The sequence below is a fragment of the Lathamus discolor genome, chromosome 1 (assembly GCF_037157495.1).
Source record: "Lathamus discolor isolate bLatDis1 chromosome 1, bLatDis1.hap1, whole genome shotgun sequence".
In the NCBI taxonomy this organism is placed as follows: Eukaryota; Metazoa; Chordata; class Aves; order Psittaciformes; family Psittacidae; genus Lathamus; species Lathamus discolor.
Genome location: NC_088884.1, coordinates 69,528,307 through 69,547,045, shown reverse-complemented (window position 1 = coordinate 69,547,045; position 18,739 = coordinate 69,528,307). Strand labels below are relative to the sequence as shown.

The following is an 18,739-nucleotide window of genomic DNA, read 5'->3' as shown; positions in this document are numbered from 1 at the left end:
ACACTGCCAGGGATGGGGCAGCCACAGCTGCTCTGGGCACCCTGTGCCAGCACCTCACCATCCTCACAGGGAAGAGCTTCTTCCTAATGTCTAACCTAAATCTACCCTCCTTCAGTTTAAAACCATTCCCCGTCATTAACCTGTCACCCACCAGCCAGCAGGCAGAAGTCAGCAAGCATTTACCATAGATCTTCCCTCAGAGATCCATTTCTAAAGTGTGAGGATGAACAGCAATTCAGATCCTTCCTGCCTCTGCTGAGGCTGCTGGCAGGGGATGGATGGAAGGGGAAGGGAGGGACTGGGTGGCACCATTTATTTATTAGCCATGTTTACCGACTTACGTGTTGCCCGTGGCTTGAATTTCTCTCGGGTGTAGGAATCTCCTGCCTGGCAGGCGCTGGCAGGTCGGAGATGGGGTTTAGCTGAAAGCCTGCTCCACTGAGGAGCAGGTGGGGAGGAAGCAGGTGCTGGCTCTTTGCTGGTTGTGGGGTGGCACTGGAGGGGCAGAGTATCTCCTCCTGGAAAATAAAACCAACATTAAGTCTGGATGGATGGATGGATGGATGGATGGATGGATGGATGGATGGATGGACAGACAGCCCTGGGCTACTGCCAGCAGCAGATCTGCCTGTTGATCCACTGCAACACCACTAGTAAAGACCCTGGGTGCCACGTACATCTCACCCTGGTTGCTGGTGAGCCCTGACACCACACCGGCTGTGGTCCAAGCCTCTCCATTGCACCTGGCTGACTGCAGGGACCCTTCACCCTGTGTGTTGGCAAGGGCCATGCTGTTGTTTTACAGCACGGTCCCATCCACCCAGGCAGTGGGCCAGTGCCCCGGTCTCAAGCTGAGCTGCAAAAGCTCCTCACCACAGCACAGCAGTAAGAGAACCACCACTCACGTTCCACACACTCCATCAGGTATCGCCTCTGGAAATGCGTCAGCTTCGACTCCTCCATCATCGCTGGAAAACATGACACAGGGTGAAGATGGCAGCCCGGGCAGGGGCTGGGGAACCCACCCCGAGGCACTCCCCTCTCACAGCCCAAACACGAAGGGGCAGATGTCGGTTCAGAAGACTCAAGGCGGGCTTGCCGTGTTCCCCCCCACTCTCCCGGGGGACCGCGATGGGACTTCACTTCGGGATGTGTGTGGGCCTCCTCCCCGCGGCGAGGGCAGGCCGGGGGACGGGGAGGCCGAGCAGCCCGCTTCGCCGTTACCTCGGAGCAGCTCCCGGGTGCCCGGGCTGTACCAGGCTGCCCCAGCCCTCGCCGCCGAGGGGCCGCCGCATCCCGGCATCCCGGCGGGCCGTGCCGCCGCGGGCTCTAACGGCTCCGTAGCGGCCAGCGGCTGCCCGGGACGGAGCGGCGGCGAGGATGGAAAGCGGCGGAGCCGGGAGCGGCTCCGTGCCGCGTCGCCATGGCAACAGCGCCGCCAGGGCACGTCCGGAAACGTCGCGGCGAGCACCCGGATGTGGCGCCTACTTCCGTCGGGAGAGGAGGCTGAGGGGAGGCAAGATGTCCGATAACGAGGACAAGTGAGAGCGGGACCGGACGGGAGGGACGGGGAAGGGGAACGGGAAAGGAAAAGAGGCGAAGCGAGGCTGGCGGGAAGCAGGCTCGGTTCGACCCGGCCCGTGACGTGTGTGTGTCTCCCGCAGCTTCGACGGGGACGACTTCGACGATGTGGAAGAGGATGAGGGCCTGGAGGACCTGGAGAACGCGGAGGAGGTGGGTGCCCCGCTCTGCCTGCCGGGGCGGTCGGCCGGTGGGGCTGGGGAGGCCTCGGGGTGTTGCCAGCGCCTTCAGGCCGCGGTGATAGGCGCCGCTGAGCTGCAGCGCCGGTGTTCTTCTCGCAGGAGGGACAGGAGAACGTGGAGATCCTGCCGTCCGGAGAGCGGCAGCAAGCGAACCAGAAGAGGATCACTACCCCCTACATGACCAAGTATGAGCGAGCCAGAGTGCTGGGCACGCGTGCCCTCCAGATAGCGTGAGTGTTTCCCTCGGTATCCTGAGCATCCTCTTTCCTTAAAGACTTCCAGGTCTTATATGGTCCCTTACATGAGCTTGCAGATCACCATCTTGATCACCACTGGAGCTCCTAGTTGCACCCGAAGGCTCTCTATCTCTTCTTGGTTGAGAGCGTGGTACTTATGCTTAGAGATGGGAGTATTCATCAACTGCAGCGAGCTTCCCTAGGTTATAGGCAAAATGAATAGGGAACGTGACAAGCAGATCCTGGTTTCTCGCTTCCCTGAGGGAGCCAGTGTGGGCTGGAAAGCTCAGAACTGGTTTGCAACAGCCAGTGTTGGAGGAAGGGATGCTCCAGAATATCTTCAGTTGGTACCACAGAGCCATAGGAATTGGGAATGAAATAAGCAACCTGAAACCTGTTTGAGTGCAGTTGCATTGTGACAAGCTGTGGGGTTTTTAAGTATTTGAATTGGTAAGGTCTCATTTACGATAGATAGCATTTAAATCCTAGTCTAAGTGCTGCTAAGACTGGCTGCTCTCAACTTCATCCATTTACCTGCCTAGACTTATTTTAATAATGTGTATCAAAAAGTTTTGCTTTTTGAAAAACCAACTTGTGAGCAGGATTATTAGCAGCAAGGTTTGTCTGAGAGCACATCTCCGAGTTTCATCTTGGTTATATCCACCCTCAGAATAATGTTTCTCTACATTCTTTAGAAGTTCATGGGTGCTGATCAGATCTTTCCTTTATTAAGCTATTCTTTGCACAGTGTGCACTCTGTAAAACTATTTCATGCACATTCTTTCAACTGGTGGAAGGCCAGAAAAATGGGGGAGATGAGATGGGCCCATGCCATGTGTTTAATCCAGAACACTTTGGCCCCTGGTTCTGCTTCACCTACATATTCTGCCTTCAGTGCTGAACTTTGGCCAGCAGCAGCCCGCAGTGGTCTTACCCACACATAATGTGAACTTTCTTTGCTGCTGCTGCTGCCTCATGGGCAGATGTGGTTACCCACGTTTGCTTGGTTGTTACCACCCTCTGCAAAATGCTTAACCTTTGCTTCCTAAAAGTAGAGTGCATCATAAATTCAGCTCCTCATTTCCCCCAAACAAAGCCTTAGCTGTCCCTCTTCCCCCTCTGTGTGTTGATGACTGTTGATGTTCTAACCAATGATTACTGATGTTGCGTCCCAGGATGTGTGCCCCTGTGATGGTGGAGCTGGAAGGAGAGACAGACCCGTTGCTGATTGCCATGAAAGAACTCAAGTAAGTCCCAGGCTTTGGTGGTGAGTGTATTGATACCATAAAACCACTGGTCTTCTCCTCATCCCAGCATTTAGCAGCTTATTCCAAGACAGCCTTGCTTTGGATAACAGTGCTGCTATTGATACACTTTGTTTTCGATAACAGTAAGCACTACAGTTGCCTTCCCCTTTTTCACCTTGGGACTTCCCTGCAGCTGCTGTTTCCCATCCTAGTTTCTCATGCAAAGCACTGATGATATGAGTGCTTTCACCTCTTTTACTTTGGAATCCAAATGTTCTTTATTTCTCTGATGAGAACCCAAGGTCCTCATCTTTCTGCAACCAGTTTAATTCCCTGGAAGGAACTGATTTGAAGCAGCCATCTGAACAGACCTGTGTTCAAATGAAGTACTGGCAAAAAATGAAATAAGGGTCGGGCTGATGGGGTGGAGACCGTCTTAAGAATGTTCTTTCCCCACACCTTTGTACATTTAGCTTATTGTGGGGAGGCACATCCCCTGCTTACAGAAAGATAAACAAATCCTTTTGACTGTAGCAGAGGCAGCTTTTGGATCACCACTTAGAGGCCCACCATTCCACAGCAGAGCTCCCAGGTGGCCTGCGGTTGTCCTGCATGGTCAGTGACCTGGATCACATGCAAGGATCCTTCAAGCAGAGCAAATGGGCTCTGTTTACTGATCAGGTCCCTGTTCTTGAACTGAACTGTCCCTCTGCTCCCCCAGTGTCTCAGTGCATTGCAGTTGCTCTTGCAGATTTTACATCTATTACAGCTCCCTTTATCATTGCCAAAACCTCCTTAGGGCATGTTCCTGATCTCTAAGCTCAGCCAGAGTTGCTTCTGGTCACTGTCTGATTGTGAGCTCTAGCAGTAAGTCAGGGTGTGACAAAAGTATAGTGGCATCCTATTCCGTGCCAAAATCCCATTGTGATTTTCAGCATGAGGGAACTACTTTGCTACTGGAAAAACAATGTCCCCGAATGTGATCACTAAAGAAATTGTATCACTTTTCAAGTCTGATATGGTTGAAACCTGATGCCCTGCTTAGATTCCAGACTGTCTGATGCATTCTGATGACTTAAGTCTATTTCCATTAAGTTTAATTTTATTTAGCTTTTTCTTGCTTTGTAATTGGAAGCACTGTTAGCAGATGCTGTGCTCTACCTCAGCTGTACCAGCTTTTGGTACCTTAATAGTCCCTAGTGCATGTATCCTTCTTAAAATGTAACTGATGCTCTCAGGGTGCAAAATAGTCTGTGAATACCAGTTTGTTATGAAGGTTCTCACAGTTCTGCTACTTTTGTAGCATCTTGTGGGGGAAAAATCTTTCATCAAACAAAAAGTGGATTTGTTCAAGACCCTGTATATTCCCCCCACCCCACCCCCCATATCTGTAATTAGATGCTTGGTGCTGCCTCATCGTAGGTTCAGATCACAGGGCTCAACTCCTGCATTAGCAATAGAGGGCTGACCTGTAGGTCTTTGGTTGTTTTGAGTCTGAGAGTGCTCAGTGCTTTGTACTTATGAAAGAGAGAAAGTTGCTGCGACTTCCCTCTGTTGTGTAATGCCAAATCACTGTTGCTACACAGATCTCTCAGTTAAACCTCATGAGTTTACTGAAGCCACTAAGCACCCCAGTTCCTATTGCCTGCTCAAGTGGTACAGTGCAAATGCTCTGGCATTTCTGCTCACATCTCTGTCCTCCCTTCAGAGCCCGCAAGATCCCCATAATCATCCGTCGTTACCTACCAGATGGGAGCTACGAAGACTGGGGTGTGGATGAGTTAATTATCACAGACTGAGCAGCCTCCAGCTATTGTTTTGGTTCTTTCCTTCTCCAGAGATGCTTCTATTTTTGTTTATATCTATGTAAATAAATTATGACACACACCCCTTTATTTTAAGTTAAATGTGTTTTGGGTTTATTTCCTCATGCCTTCTCTTTCATCTCAGTCTTACATGCCCAAGAGAAGACTTTCTTGCTTCTCTCTTACCAGTTTGGTCATCATTCTTTGTTTCTGTGTCGTGGGCTATGTTAGTAAGATTGGAAGCCAAGTGCAGCTTTTTTTTCACCTGTATCAGTGCAGTCTTGAGCCTTACCTGTTAGCTAGGCTCAGGACTGCAGTAACTATTTCCTCTTCCTTCATTACTGCTCCTCCCTGGTTATAGCACCAATAGCCAATTAAGCTCCTGCTGTACAAAATTGCTCTTGCAGGTACGTTGGCTTCAGAAAGACTCCAGCCTTCTACCCCGTCCCCTCTTAAAACATGAGTGCTGAGACACCTCCATTGCTTCCCCCTAGACAGTTGGGCCTTTGTGCCCTCAGCAGGTTGCTGTGGAAACCCCCAATTTCCTCTCTGGCTGGGGCTGGCTGTGGGGCTTCTCAGGAGTATCATAGAGCAGCTCTCATCAAATCGCCTATTGTTTCCCTGCTCCTGCTGCTTATCAGAAGTGGGGATCCCCTTTCAGTGGCACTGCCCCAGCCGGAAGCGCGGTCACCGCTCACGGTCCCACCAGTTCAGCAGCTGTAGGTTGTTGCTGAGCGTGCTCCTTGTACAGCCCTTCTCTGACATGCGATGGAATGGATGGTCCTGGGTGTGTGGGTGCTCTCCAGCCATCTCAGTTGTGCATTCTTTGGTGGCTGTTACGGTGGCACAACTGTAGTTAAATCCTAGAGTTCCTTTAATCTGTAGTGTGATGGAAGATCAGTCGTTTGTCCTCTTCAGGTGCCTGCCCTCTTGTCTCTGATGTGCGGAGAGGTTATATGCTTAAGTCAAGAGCTGGGTGGATGCATTACAATCTGCAAGGGCTTCCAGCCAGCCGCTACCTAGTTTTCATGTCTTTATCTGTGTGCTCCAAGGTTCTCACTCTGCCTGAGGAAGATCTGAGCTCTTGGGCTGAGTCTTTCTCAGTTATCATATTAAAAAGTGGTCTTGGAATTTCTGTTTTTTGAGGAGAAGGGGGAAGGTGCACCTCACCTATGCTTTCTGCTTTACATTAATTTTTCTCTTTATGCTGTTTCAGAAAGAGTGTTTCCAACTACTTTGTGTTAAAGCTTGTGTGTCTATATAGAATGTGTGTTCTCCATACTGTGTCTGTAGTCAGTGCCTGCACATGAGCATCCCTGTCCCAAAGGGAATGTACATCCACCTGCCTGGGAGCTTGGCTCATATAACCGACCATGAATGTCATTCTCTTACTGCTCCCTGTGAAAGCACAGTCCATCCTTCCTCTGCTGGTGTGCACAGGAGGGGCTAGTTTTGGAGGCAAAAATGCCAGAGCTGAATGGGTCCCAGGTCAAAGGGAATGTGGAGATGCTTGCAGGTGTGGGAAGGGGGTTGACTGGAAGGCACACAAATGCTTCCTGGTCCAGGCCATCCTTACCAAGAAAAGGTTAATTTGCAGCACTGTGGCCTTCAGCCTTCTCCCCCCACCCTCCGTGGAATCCTTTAATCACGTTGGTGCGGTGAAATTTCAGCCCTGAAATGGTGCCTTTGTGCAATCGTTTTGGCGTCTGCCATGGAGCGCGGGGGTCGTTTTCTTGTCCTTTTTTTCTTTTTTTTTAAATGACTTCTTTGTTCCTCCCCGCCTCCCCTCCCTAGCCTTGCATCTGTATCAGATACGATTAAAGGGATAGGGAAGGATGCCGGGCCAGCTCCTTCTATGCTGCAAGAGGAGTGGTTAACCCCTCTGTTACCAGCAGCGATCTCAGTCCTGTCCTAGTTGTTAGGACACTCCTAGATGAGAGGAGGCATCCCCTTCCATTAGAGAATGGTTGAGGCAGAGCTCACTCACTTCTTTTCTTCATTTGCTTTTTGAAGAGCTGGAGAAGGCTACCTGTGTGGGGTTAAGACCTTTCTTCTCCTGCTCTTCTGTTCATTGATACCATGTCCCTTCTCTCTCCCACCCTTGTGATCAACTCTCCTACCTCTTAACGCCACCATGGCTTCCCTTCTTTCCCACACATGCTCCTGACCTGCTCAGGGGTGCAGTATTTCCCTTCTGGACTCTTCCCACAGCCTCTAACTTGTGGGTAGAGATTTATCCTCCTCTCCAGTGAATAGCCACAGTCCTATTTTGCATGGAGCTCTTCAGCTGGCATCGCCCTCGTTAGGTGCATTGAGCTATTCTGCTGTTGCTCTTGGCCCTATACAGGACTTCATCTAAATAGTGCTGTGAGTTTTGAAAACCTTTGAACATGTTCAGCAGTTCCTAGACATCCTGCTTACTCTACTCACCCAGAAAGCCTTCAGTGAACACAAACTCACTGGATGGATCACACACATCAGCATTGAAACTCTTTGCCATCTATTTATGATTGTTGTGGAGTGTGTGTGTTAATTGGAATCCTACCTTGCTACCATTGGCCTTGAGAGATGTTCTTAAGCAGACTAAAATCTGCTGTACGTTTTCTTCCCAAATATCTTCAGATAGCCTCCCAGGACTTTACACCCAGGATGTCTTCTTCAACAAGTAAGAAAGTGTATGCATCTATTCTTGACTATACTGTGTATGAGCATTTGTATTTAAGTTGTCATTTGTGGAAGGCAAGAGGCCAGGGTGTTGAGATTCTACAGAGAAATTAATGGTTGCTTCCAAAATGCATGAATTTGCATTTGTGGGGAAGTTTGGGGTTTGGGAGTTTTGAAAGCGTGCCATCTGCCGCCTGGTGATGAGGAAGGAAACAAGACAAGAAACCCCACGCTCCTATTCTGCAGAGCATTAACAATCACACTAAGAAATTTTTGGGTTAAACAGATGCAAAACAGTGCCTTTCCTAATTGCATGTGCTGAATCTTAGCTGAAGAACAGAAATGAGTGCTACTACATCTCTCACTGAAGAAATGACTGGAGCTGGGGTGTGAGCAGAGTTTCATCTCCATGAGGGAGTCTGGTAAAGCCAGTCAGAGTTCTGCCTGTATCATTTTCATGACAGGCAGAGGGAGGCTGTGCACGGGATCTGTGTAGTGGTGGTATCACCCATCCATACAATTACCGGGGAAAAAACAGAGGCTTGCATGAAAGAGGTCAAAAAACCCCAGACACATGAAAATGAAACTTTTAAGTTTATTATTCCATATGTTTAATGCAGAGTTAATGGTGCTAGGACAGCATAAGACTGGGGAAAGGAAGGTGGGAGAGGAAGGTGCTACTTGCATAAATAAGGGGACAGGGCTGGAAGAGGTTACATGCGTACAAGGAGCAAACATTCTACGTGATCTTTTCAGACACCAGAAGGATAAGTCATCCATAGCTAAGGGAGGCAGGAAAGGCATCTGACAGTCATATCAGCAGGGGTACAGTGGTACCGATCACAGTCCACATTTGGTCAGAGTATTTTGTCTTTCTAGACTGGAATATCCATTGGAAGGTCTCATGACATGTCTCTGTGATCAATTGCCAGGAGTCATGTTTTCCTGCAGCAACTTTTGTGCCAGTTCACTCCCTGGCATGACAAACCCCTCCAGTCCTGGAGGTGACAAAGAAGTAAGCAGACTGTCCGCAGGTGCTGGGCTGAAAACAAGAACATGATCTGACTGCAAGAGGTGGTGGCTTCCAGTTTGAAACCCAAAGGGGAAATCAAAGGGTTCTCTTCTTTACACTCGTCCAAGATTGGATGCATATCTACCTTGCTTAAAGCCGCAGGAGCATCTTTCCATCCTCAGCATAGGTAGGAGGGAGTTTTTGACTGGAAGACATGGTGAACAAACACGCGGGGATGCACAGCCCATCAGCCTGAGTTTAGAGTGGGGGTTTGAAGAGAGTGTTGGAATCGACTTGGGGTGTTGGCAAGTGCATAGTAACTTTCTTGGTGCCTTTTCATTTCAGGCAGTGCACAGTCAGACATGGAAGAGCAAGGACAAAGTTTGTCTAGAGGTTGTTTGGGATACTGGAGAGATGAGAAAAGACTGAAATGCCAGACATAAATGAACAATATAGAGTAATTGTAAAAAAGGAGGATTCACCCACAGCACCTTAGTGATTCACTGGTCCTTCCCCACTTCTGCACCTCCATACACGAACACGCGGGCTGTGGTATGAGTAACACTAGGGTTCCAGAGTCCTATGTGTTATTCAGGCAAGCCTTAAAATTTCCACGCAGGAAAGAGTGTGGGATTAAACAGACACAAGATGGAGAGAAGAGGTGGGAATTAAAACTAGGATGCAGCTGTGGAAATCAGCAGGGAAGCAAGCGTAGGTTGGTCTTCCAACAAAGTTCAAGATTCGTGCATGTGTGAATCTTAGGCAGGACTGCTGCATAACAGTGATCACAAGGAAGCCGGCCATGCCATCCTCCCCGCTACTCCTCGTGTAACAAGTCCACCAAGGCTGAGCAGCCACCCTTCACCTGCAGCAGGTGAGAAAGTGTTGGCCATTGTGGCCTGTTGGAAACGCTTGCTAACTTCCTGGAGCAGTCTGGGGAGGGGAAGGAAAGGACAGTCTCTCTCTCATCAGACAGTCCAGGGTGCACACAGCGAAACCCACCATGGACCAGTCACTCCATGTCTAGAATCCTCCTCATCTAGAAGGCCAATAAGGTGTTGCAAGCCAGTCGCGTGGCTTGCGTGCGTGAAATTGGTACAGGGCGAAAGGACGAAAAACCTTCCTCTAGGCGGGTGAGCCAGCGATAGCCGGGGTCAAGAAAGGCACTTCTGTATACTCAGTGGGTTCTGGTGGCTGGATGGCACTGAGTGACCTCGGAGTTCGGAGGCTCTTCTGCCTGTGCTGATTCTTCGGAGCCTTTCCGTCGCTGCTTCGGTCACTGTTCCCCATTCCCTATGGTCTGGAGAGAGTCGTATACACGGGCTGTTCCCAATGTGTGGGGCTATGGGACTGTGGCACGGAGGGTGCAGGGTCAGAGATGGCAGTGTAAAGGGGACGTTGGGAAGGTCCCATATACGAGAAGGCCGAGTAGAGGCCAGAGGCTTGGGTGGAATGGCTGTAGTAGGGTCCCGAGGGCTGGTGGTCCGGGTAGTCAAACTGTGGCCTGGAGATGGAGGGGAAGGCCGAGCCGTAGTGGGGCAGACTCAGGGATGTATAAGCTATCTGGGAGGTGGAGGGCTGGTCGGTGTAATGACCTCCAGGAGCAGACCCCTCTGTTTTCACCTGGGCCTTGGAGTCCACCACCGATGAGGTGGCAGTGGACAATGAGACTCCGTGCTGCTTGGAGATCCAGGCAGAGTGTCCGCTGGCTGCAGCCAGGGCGCTCCCGAGGCCATAGCCAGCAGCCGCCGCTGCTGCATAGCCCCCAACATGGCCTGGGTGGCCGGCGTGTCCGTTGGGTGGCAGGTACTGGTCGAATTCATTGACATCAAAGGTCTCCATGTTGGACATCACTTCGTGGCTGATCTCTCCGATGTCCACATTGCCAAAGTCAATGTGTGGCTTTCCCCCTTCCCCCAGGGAACGCCCTTCTCGCTTGGAGTCGGCTTTGCCTGCCTGCAGCTCAGTCTTAGGGGTGGTAGGAGGCGTTGGGGGCCCGTGGCTCTGACCTGCAACTTGAAAAACATTTTGAGGAGAAAAGAGAGAGAAGAAGTGAGTTACTGCTTTAGGCCTGGCTTTGTACGCAGCCCAGCTCCACTCCTCCCAGTATGCCAGCAGCCATTAGACTGGAGACTTCAGTGGAGGGAGAGAAGCAGCCAGCCAGAACCAAACCTTTTTCTGTAATCTTGTGGAAAGAAATAGGAGAGTGCAGCAATACCTTGCCTGACCAGAGGAATGCAAGCACCCGTGAAACTCAAGCACATCCCTATACATCTGGCTCCAGCAGTTTGTTGAGTCACGAGCAAGGTGTGAACCACATTGCTGAGGCTTTCACCTTGGTGACTTTGTTGTGAGCCTCTGAGTAGGCTGTAACCTGTCAGTAGGATTACAGAGACCTGAGACTCACCTGAGGAGTGATCCGGATGACCATCGGACATGGGCGACCCTTCGCTGGGATGCCTGTGATCCAGGTGGGCGTTCTTGTAGTGGGCCTGAATGGCAGCAGCCCCACTGGCCTCCGCTTCCACTTGGCCTTCACCCTCGCCCTGCGTGGCCTTGCCGTTTTTCCGCCGGCGGGGCTGGTACTTGTAATCGGGATGGTCCTTCTTGTGCTGCATCCGCAGCCGCTCCGCCTCCTCGATAAAGGGCCGCTTGTCGCTTTCGTTCAGCAGCCTGCAGAGGCCAAGGTGGTAAAGAAGAGGGGAAGGAGAGGGGCAGGTATGTCAGCAGCGCCCCCACATCTATACACAGCATCGTGGGACACAGTGTGTAAATCCAGATGTCAGGGTGTTGCACCATTGAGGGTATTTCCCAGAACAACAGGGAAAGCTTGGAAGTGTTTTCAGTGGAGATGGCAATATTTTCATCCTCCTTGTTAATTATTAAGCCCTGACACTGGTTAGTGCCAGCACTGGGTCCCCCTGCCCCAGCTGCGTGATGCTTCTCACCTCAGTCAGTTCAACACCCAATCTTACATTGCCCAAACGCAAAGCACAGCCTTTCATAGCTGTGCAAAATAAGGCTGTGTTTTGAAGGACTTTGGGCAAATTAAGAGCAGTTGGGATCATCCTTCGGACTAAGGCAATGTGGCACACCCTTACTACCTCTGGTCCTGCCTCCTACATGTCTCCTGCTCTTCCCTAGACTGTATATATTCCAGTTTAATCTCACACCTCTCCATAGGCTCTGCTTGAAGTTTGAGGCTCTGCTGAGCACAAGTGGTAGCAAATTATGTTGGCTTCCCAGTATTCATGTTGCTGCATGGAGCTTGCTGGGTCTTTGAGCATCTTGCAATATCCTAAGAGGAAACTGAAGAAAACTTCAGAACAGGAGACTAGTGCATTCTGCTGCTCCTGGAGCTTCTGCTCACCTTAGATACGGATAATGCACAAGGATGAACCACAAAGGACCAGCCCTTCTTGAATTTAGCCAAGCAGTTGTAAAAAATTCAGCTGCTACATTGCTAGGCGTATAGAAATAGATGAGCTTTGGTCTCTGGGTGAAAAGCACTGCAGAAACATAAGCTCCTTCTCTCTATTCCTGCCAGGTCATGGGCTGCTCTAGTTAAAACAGGCTTTCCATGGAAATGGTGAAATATGCAGGCAGGATGGCTCAGAGCACTTGAAGATGAGATCAGCCTCATTATTCAAGCCTCTAGCAGCATCTTAGCTTTAAGCACTTCAGTTTCATGTTATGATTTTGCCCCTCAAATACTCTTGTGACTCAAGGTCATCCTGCTTCCAACAAGAAACCAGTGCTCTCAGAAGGGACCAATCATCCCATGACTTGCAACTCCAACAGCCGTTAGGAATGGCAGGGCTCCCAAATGGCAAAACCCCCTCCATTTATGGGATGTCCATGCCTTTTTCTGCCCAACAAAAGAACTACATGGCAGTGGGGTTGTGCTAGCACCTTGACGCCCCTGAAGCCCTTAGCACTAAAATGTGACCAATTTTGTTAAGCTGTAGGCACTGAGGAAAAAGGCCTGAACTGGCCTGAAAGAAGACAAAGGGGAGGCATGGCTCAAGGAGCATGTAGGGTTGCCAGCAAGTACTGCGTTGGTTCCTAAGCACTCCCTTTCCCTTGTTCCTTGTGCATCCCCTCAGCTGGCAGCCAGAGGTGTATGGCATGGGCTGGAGCCCATTACGATGCTGACCTGGATTCAATCCAGGCAGCCAGAGCAGGTTGTGGCCACACACCACATTCCTCCACTGCCTTAATTCCAGAGATTAAAGCAATCGAGCCACTGAGAATCCAACACCAGCTTTCCTGTCTCCCTCCTGCCACCATACACTATGCTCACACATCCCAGAGTGCTCTAATCCTGCAGCCTGTGCTGCTCCAGATGGCCTTCCAAAGGGACATCATGGCCAACCCTTGTAGGCATTGTGGACTGGAAAGCAACTTTGCCTTGGCAAAACCTTCATCCTTGTAGAATGACTCATCTTCATGGGAGATAGAGAATGCAGGCAAAACCTGCAGCCTTGCAACCCAGGACGCTTCAAGGCTTCCCGCACACCCAACCCAAACGGTGCTAAACCAAATAAGATGCTGTGGTTGGGCATGAGAGGTCTCTTTTTATGTGGGCACCTCTTAGAGCAGGAGGGCTGTAGGCCATGGGCAGTGGCACCAGCAGGACAGTGACAAGTCCACTCCCCACACCCTTACCTTCTTTCCAGAGCTTGCTGCTCCCTCCTCCCCCCTGGCTGGGATCAGAGCTCAAATCGGCTTTAGCAAAGTGAAACTGGTGCAAGCAGGCAAAGGCCAGGAGATTTGGGGGGATTTGGATTTCACTTGCTTCCTGCCCTCCCCCTCCTGCCCCCCACACCCCACAGGCTGTAATGCAAAGGAATCTCGCACGAGCAGGGAAGTTACGGATCACAGAGCAAAGCCCTTCATGGGGTTTAACGGAGCCCTCACCACCCTCCCCAACACCGAGTGCTCACGCCAGAGCTGAGGGGAGAGGGGCAACCATCCAGTGCCCTGCTCCAGGAGGAGAAAGAAGGGCTAAAATGTCTGCCCACCTCTTGTAGCCTCCCCTGCTTCTGCCTGGCACTGCATGGTGACCGGTGCGGCAGCCAGAGACCTGACCTGTGCCAGGACTCAGCTGCCGATGATTCAGTGTGGTGATGGGGTAAGGCATCAGAGTTGAGAGAAGGCAAGGGCCGGCTGTGAGCAGAAGGTAGCCAGGGAAGCTCTCCTGCACGTTCATGGCCCTGGATTTTGCGGATGTGACCTTATTCCTTGGGCGCTGCCATCCTCAAGCAAATAGCCCTCCGTTGGGTCCCCTCGCTCCTCCCTGCTGAGCCTTCCTTCTCTTTTTGCTGTGCCTCTCTTGTTTTCGGCCCTGGAGGTGGTGCTGGCTGGCATCTTGGCTGAGAGTCATGCCGACATTTTCAGGAGTCAGCCTCCATTTGAGAGCTGCTCCCTGTCCCACCCCAGGGAAGGAAAGCAGCCAAGGCGAGATTTCATGGCTACCGAGCACAGAAACCATCCTTTCTGGTTGATGTTCAGTTTGTCGACTGCACCCCTTCACACACCCTAAGCTGGAACAGACTGGGGGAGATATATGGAGCCATAAGCCCCCTGGCACTGCACCTGGGGGTAGCGTGGCCATCAGGGCATGTCCTGCAGCCTTTCCCAATGGGGACTGGAGCCCACGGAGGACGTGGCGGTGGCACAGAGCCGAAGCAAATGCCGGGTTTCAATAAAAAGCTGGGCTATTGCAGCCTGTTTTGCAGAGGGGCAAATGAGGCAGCACTGGGGTTATCGGTCAGTCTGATGCTGCCTTTCAAGATTTCCCAGCCTCTGCTGTCCCCACCCGGCACCGATCGCTGTGGGCATGCTTGGTTTAATGGTGATCTGCAGGCAGACTCCGTGCTCACCAGCACTCGTCCCTCTGCGTAACGTGCCCTTTACCTGTGTAGGGCCAGAGCAGCCGTGTGGAAATGTGAGTTGTCCACATTTTCCAAAGCATCTAGCAGTGTAGGGTTTGGGTGGCCACCTTGTGAGGGTGAGGATATGCAAACATCCAGGGCCCTTTGCAAGGACCCTCATCAGATATTTGGGACTAACCCATCCAGAGCAAAACCTGTCTGCTCGCAGTTGTACCAATGTGTAGGAGCTGTACCTTAGGGGACAGCACAGATGTGAGCAGTGGGAACCTCAGTGCAGACCCAACTGTACCATGGTTGGAAGACCACAGGTCTACTATCCTGGTAACCTTTGGACCACCTCCCCCGGCGTTCTGTTGCTTGATATTTTCCCCCAGCCTCACGGAAAGACACACGCACATGGTCCTACCCAGGCCAGACACTCACTGCACCCGTAAGCCAGCTTACTCTGCTGCATGGTCCCCACTGGGGCTGACACAGCTCAGAGAGCCGCAGCCTGCACTAGGGACACTCGGAGAGGAGACGTGTTCAAGCAAAGCACCTGCGTGGCAAACTGCAGTACACAACAACCCCCAGCCTGAGCCCGCAAGCTTCTCTGCCTGACCCGTGCTCCCTGAGAAACACCAGGGGATCGAGGCTGTTGTCCAGCGGCACTGTCCCCCTGCTCCGAGTCCCATGCATCCGGTAGTGGTAGCCGTGCCCTGGGAGCAGGGAGGCAGTCGCGTGCATGAATGTGGCCGCGGGCTGGGAGCTGTGTCTCCCTGCGCTCTGAATGCAATACCTAAGGAGAGCTTCACTGCTCTGCTGTATTTTCAAGGGAAATGCAATGTTTGCAGCAAGGCCGTTGCTCTAAAATCTGGCAATATTTTGCAATAAAGGAGCAATACCTTAAAATAACACTTTGGGAATGAAAAGGGTGGGTTCCCCCTGCACACGTACCCCTTCCAGCACAGCTTCATAGTCCAGAGGCAGGCAGCAGAGTGGTAAAGGGAAGGGAAGGCAATGGGGAACAAAGCGGGAAAGAGCGACAGATGAGACATCTGCAATCACACCCTGCCTTCCACTTCACAAAGAAATCCCTTTGCTGGAGTTATGCTTGAAGCTGGCGGGTTGGGGTAAATGGGCAGAGGGAGAAGTTAGACCCCAGTTCCTTGTGAACAAGGAGGTTTGAGATCAGGAGGAGACCTGGGCATCAGCTGTTGGATGGGGTGTGTGTTTTCCTCGTGCTTGGAAAAATGCGTCTTGGCCCACCCCAGGTTGAGGGCTTCCTTCAGGAGATGCTGCCCGGGCAGGAGAGAGAATGAGGGGGCCCGTTTCTGCCGCTTGGTGCAATGCAAGGAGGGGGACGGTGCTGGGGACTTGCAGCAGAAAGCGTTTGTAAAAGGTTGGTGGGGTTATCAGCAGAGCCCACCACAAGGGAAAGAAGTGGCACTTGGCTTGGGCACGATGGGCTCTCTGCACACCCAGGGGCCGGCTGCGAGCAGGGCGGGCAGCCTGTTGGTCTGTGGAGGAAGAAGGAGCGGGCTGGGGAGGGTACGTAAAAGATCCAGGGATGAAAATGGGCACAACAAACTGGTGGGGCCAGAAGGACGAGCGTGTGCGTGCCAGCAAGAGGGGAGGGCATCTCGCCGGGTGCAAAGGGAGATGGTTTCAGCCGGCATGTTGCAAGAGAGCCTGCTAAGGCTGGGACTTAGGCAGTTCTCTTCCTGCTGAACCTCAGCCCCACCTTCTAGCAGGGTCTCTCCTTGTCCATCTCGCTGCACCTGCATTGCCTGGCGGAACTGGGACTGTCCTGGGAAGGACTGGTGGGGGGCTCTGACTGCCTGGCTCCCTTCCCCTGACCTTCCTCCTCGACTGTAACTTGGTTTCCTGCTTGCTCTGTGGTGCTGTGCAGAAAATAACCCCAGCATTGGGACCCAACTTCAAATAGGCTTGAGGCAGCCACCAGTGTGTTAAGTTGGATGGGGCTCAGCCTGGTTCCTTCTAGTGCATGACTTGGCCCAACAGAGGGGGTGAGCCAAGAAAACAAGATCTCCCCTGGCAGTCAGGCAGGAGAGGACCCGAACGAGAGCGTCCTGGTCAGGAACAATAGGGGAAGTTAGTGGGAAACACATGGAAAGGGTTGCTACCCAGGATGGAGGTGAGCTGTGCTGGGGAAACCTTCATACCTTCAACCACCACTCTTGCCCCATCACCACCAAGGAGCCCCTGCTAAGTCTCCATCCTTCTACCTACCACATTATCTCTCTGGGACACCCCCAAACCTCAACCCTTGCGCTCCCCTTCTGCCCACCCGCTCTTACCTCCAGAGCTTCCCCAAGGTCTTACTGAGCTCGGCGTTGTGGAGATGCGGGTACTGGTCAGCCAGTTTCCTCCGGGCAGCCTGTGCCCAGACCATGAAGGCGTTCATGGGCCGCTTGACGTGGGGTTTGCTCTTGTTACTTCCATTGACCCGGACGGGCATGGGTACCAGAGTCCAGTCATAGCCGCTCAGCACCTGGCTGACTGCCTCGCGGATGCACACCGGGAACTTGTCGTCGTCCGCCTCCGAGTCTTGCTGTTCCTTCTTGACCTTCCCCATGTCCCCGTTCCCGGAGCCGGTGAGGTGCGGGGAGTTGTCCGATGCCATGGAGGGTCCTGGCGAGAGGCAGTGGTGGTCTTCAGAGCCCACGGGGCTCATCTCCACCTCTGAAAGGTCTTGGTCGTCAGCCATGGTTGCGCTCGAACCCTTCTTCCTCTTCCTTCTTGATGTCCTTCTTCCCACTGGGGAGGGGAGGGAGGAAGACAAAAACAAAGGAAAGAAAGGAAAGAAAGAGAGGGGGAGAAAGAGGGAAAAGGAGAAGCAACCACCAAATGTGAAAGGGACTCCAGGGTCTCTGGAGAGCTGACCAGCGAGGCAGGGGCCACTCAATAAAAGCGCAAGCAAAGCGATTGCCGTGCGCACCGCAGAACCCGTGATCCATGGGGGTTGGGATGGGTCGGGGCCCCTGATTAATTGGGATATCGCTCCCTATCTCTGCATTGTGTGGAGCTGACGTGCGGAGGGGCCAGCGGCAGAGGGATAAGAAGGGCTGGGGACCTGAGGAGAGAGTAACACAGGCCATCCTGCCCGGGCGCAGCTCCCCACAGGGAGTGGGATAGGGGGAGAGCTACAAAACTTGTGTGGGGCATTGCCCCTCTTTTGTGGCGGTGTGCAGTGAAATGCCAGCGCAGTGTCCAGCGTGAGGTACGGGAGGGAGAGCGCCAGCACTGTATCCATAAACCAGAAGGGATCGATTTCGGAGGAGCTGAGCGGGCAGCGGCACCGGGCAGGAAAACAGCCCAGGCTCCGCACCTGGAGTGCCTGATCCCAGCTGCGGGGACGCCCCATCCCTCACCCTCCTCTTGCAGCTCATAAACCAAAGGCTTAAAATACATCTAGATTGCACGCCCGCCTCCCGCCATCTATGCACATGTCTGCATGTACATATTCCCATTCGTATATATATTTACAGGTATGAACACAAACCGAGTTTAACTTTGAGACAAGCCTGGGCTATGGGTTGCCTGCCCCACACACTCCTCCTCTCTCCTTCTGTCTGTAGGCACTTCTAAAAGTCCCTGCCACTGTGCAGCAAGTTCCCCTCTTGGAGAAAGAAACACTCTAAGATAAAGGCCTCTCTTTCCCCCCCCCCCGCCCCATCCAGAAATAGAGGAAAAAAAGAAGAAAGAAATTAGGGAAAGAGAAAAAGAAGGGATGGAGAAGCGTGCCTCTGGCTTAGCTGGCAAACAGCAGAGCAAGGGCTGCTATCCACCCCTCCAGTTCCGGCGGGTGGCACAGACCCTCACTGCGGATCCTGGATAAAGTACAAGCAGGGGGGATAGAAGCAGGAGCGAAGGTGTGCGCCTGTGCGAGCGGGCTCAGGTAGGGACTTACGTTGCTGGCCGGGGTGCCGGGCAGGTCCTGCGAGGGCTGTGATTTGTATTCCAATGGCCCCCTTGTTCTCCCTGCCAGCCCCGGTGGCGTCGGGGCGCGCAGCGCGGGGCGGCTCTCAGGCAAGTGCCATTCCTAGAGGGAGCTTGGTTTTTACTAACACCCCGGCGGGATGCCTCTCGCTGGCTTTGCTGCTTAGCACCGG

The 18,739-nt window shown here is 52.4% G+C and overlaps 3 protein-coding genes across 6 annotated transcripts in view; 1 reads left to right on the top strand and 2 right to left on the bottom strand.

The window, feature by feature from the left end:
- The window catches only part of C1H22orf23 (chromosome 1 C22orf23 homolog), a 5,257-nt gene extending 3,787 nt beyond the window's left edge, over window positions 1-1,470 (bottom strand). Inside the window, exons 1-3 of the mRNA XM_065678546.1 lie at window positions 1,225-1,470; window positions 906-968; window positions 342-518 (exon numbers count right to left, since the gene is read on the bottom strand). Of these exons, the coding sequence (XP_065534618.1) occupies window positions 342-518; window positions 906-968; window positions 1,225-1,303 (319 nt within the window). The 5' untranslated portion in view covers window positions 1,304-1,470. The remainder of the gene's footprint in view (window positions 1-341; window positions 519-905; window positions 969-1,224) is intronic.
- On the top strand, window positions 1,431-9,133 carry POLR2F (RNA polymerase II, I and III subunit F). Of its 3 annotated transcripts, none has more exons than XM_065678575.1 (5): window positions 1,431-1,541; window positions 1,665-1,734; window positions 1,863-1,948; window positions 3,175-3,246; window positions 4,955-5,153. In XM_065678575.1, the coding sequence occupies exons 1-5, from the start codon at window positions 1,522-1,524 to the stop codon at window positions 5,043-5,045; spliced, it is 339 nt and encodes a 112-aa protein (XP_065534647.1). In that variant the 5' UTR covers window positions 1,431-1,521; the 3' UTR covers window positions 5,046-5,153. The 3 variants fall into 3 exon arrangements, with proteins under 3 accessions (XP_065534647.1, XP_065534640.1, XP_065534631.1); XM_065678568.1 differs by lacking the exon at window positions 4,955-5,153 and adding an exon at window positions 9,073-9,133 and having other exon boundaries at window positions 1,432-1,541; window positions 1,863-1,993; XM_065678559.1 differs by having other exon boundaries at window positions 1,432-1,541; window positions 1,863-1,993.
- On the bottom strand, window positions 8,323-18,739 carry SOX10 (SRY-box transcription factor 10). Of its 2 annotated transcripts, none has more exons than XM_065678524.1 (4): window positions 18,538-18,739; window positions 16,925-17,384; window positions 11,135-11,400; window positions 8,323-10,742 (listed from the first exon to the last, which is right to left on the bottom strand). In XM_065678524.1, the coding sequence occupies exons 2-4, from the start codon at window positions 17,332-17,334 to the stop codon at window positions 10,021-10,023; spliced, it is 1,398 nt and encodes a 465-aa protein (XP_065534596.1). In that variant the 5' UTR covers window positions 17,335-17,384; window positions 18,538-18,739; the 3' UTR covers window positions 8,323-10,020. The 2 variants fall into 2 exon arrangements, with proteins under 2 accessions (XP_065534596.1, XP_065534605.1); XM_065678533.1 differs by having other exon boundaries at window positions 8,323-10,736.

Excerpts from the sequence above, each read along its gene's own strand:
- SOX10 (XM_065678524.1), bottom strand. The coding sequence starts at position 17,334 with ATGGCTGACGACCAAGACCTTTCAGAGGTGGAGATGAGCCCCGTGGGC. Across the intron at positions 11,401-16,924 it reads ACCTTGGGGAAGCTCTGGAG|GCTGCTGAACGAAAGCGACA; the intron begins GTAAGAGCGGGT and ends TGGCCTCTGCAG. Across the intron at positions 10,743-11,134 it reads TCATCCGGATCACTCCTCAG|TTGCAGGTCAGAGCCACGGG; the intron begins GTGAGTCTCAGG and ends ATGTTTTTCAAG.
- POLR2F (XM_065678559.1), top strand. The coding sequence starts at position 1,522 with ATGTCCGATAACGAGGACAA. Across the intron at positions 1,735-1,862 it reads ACCTGGAGAACGCGGAGGAG|GAGGGACAGGAGAACGTGGA; the intron begins GTGGGTGCCCCG and ends TTCTTCTCGCAG. Across the intron at positions 3,247-4,954 it reads ATTGCCATGAAAGAACTCAA|AGCCCGCAAGATCCCCATAA; the intron begins GTAAGTCCCAGG and ends TCCTCCCTTCAG.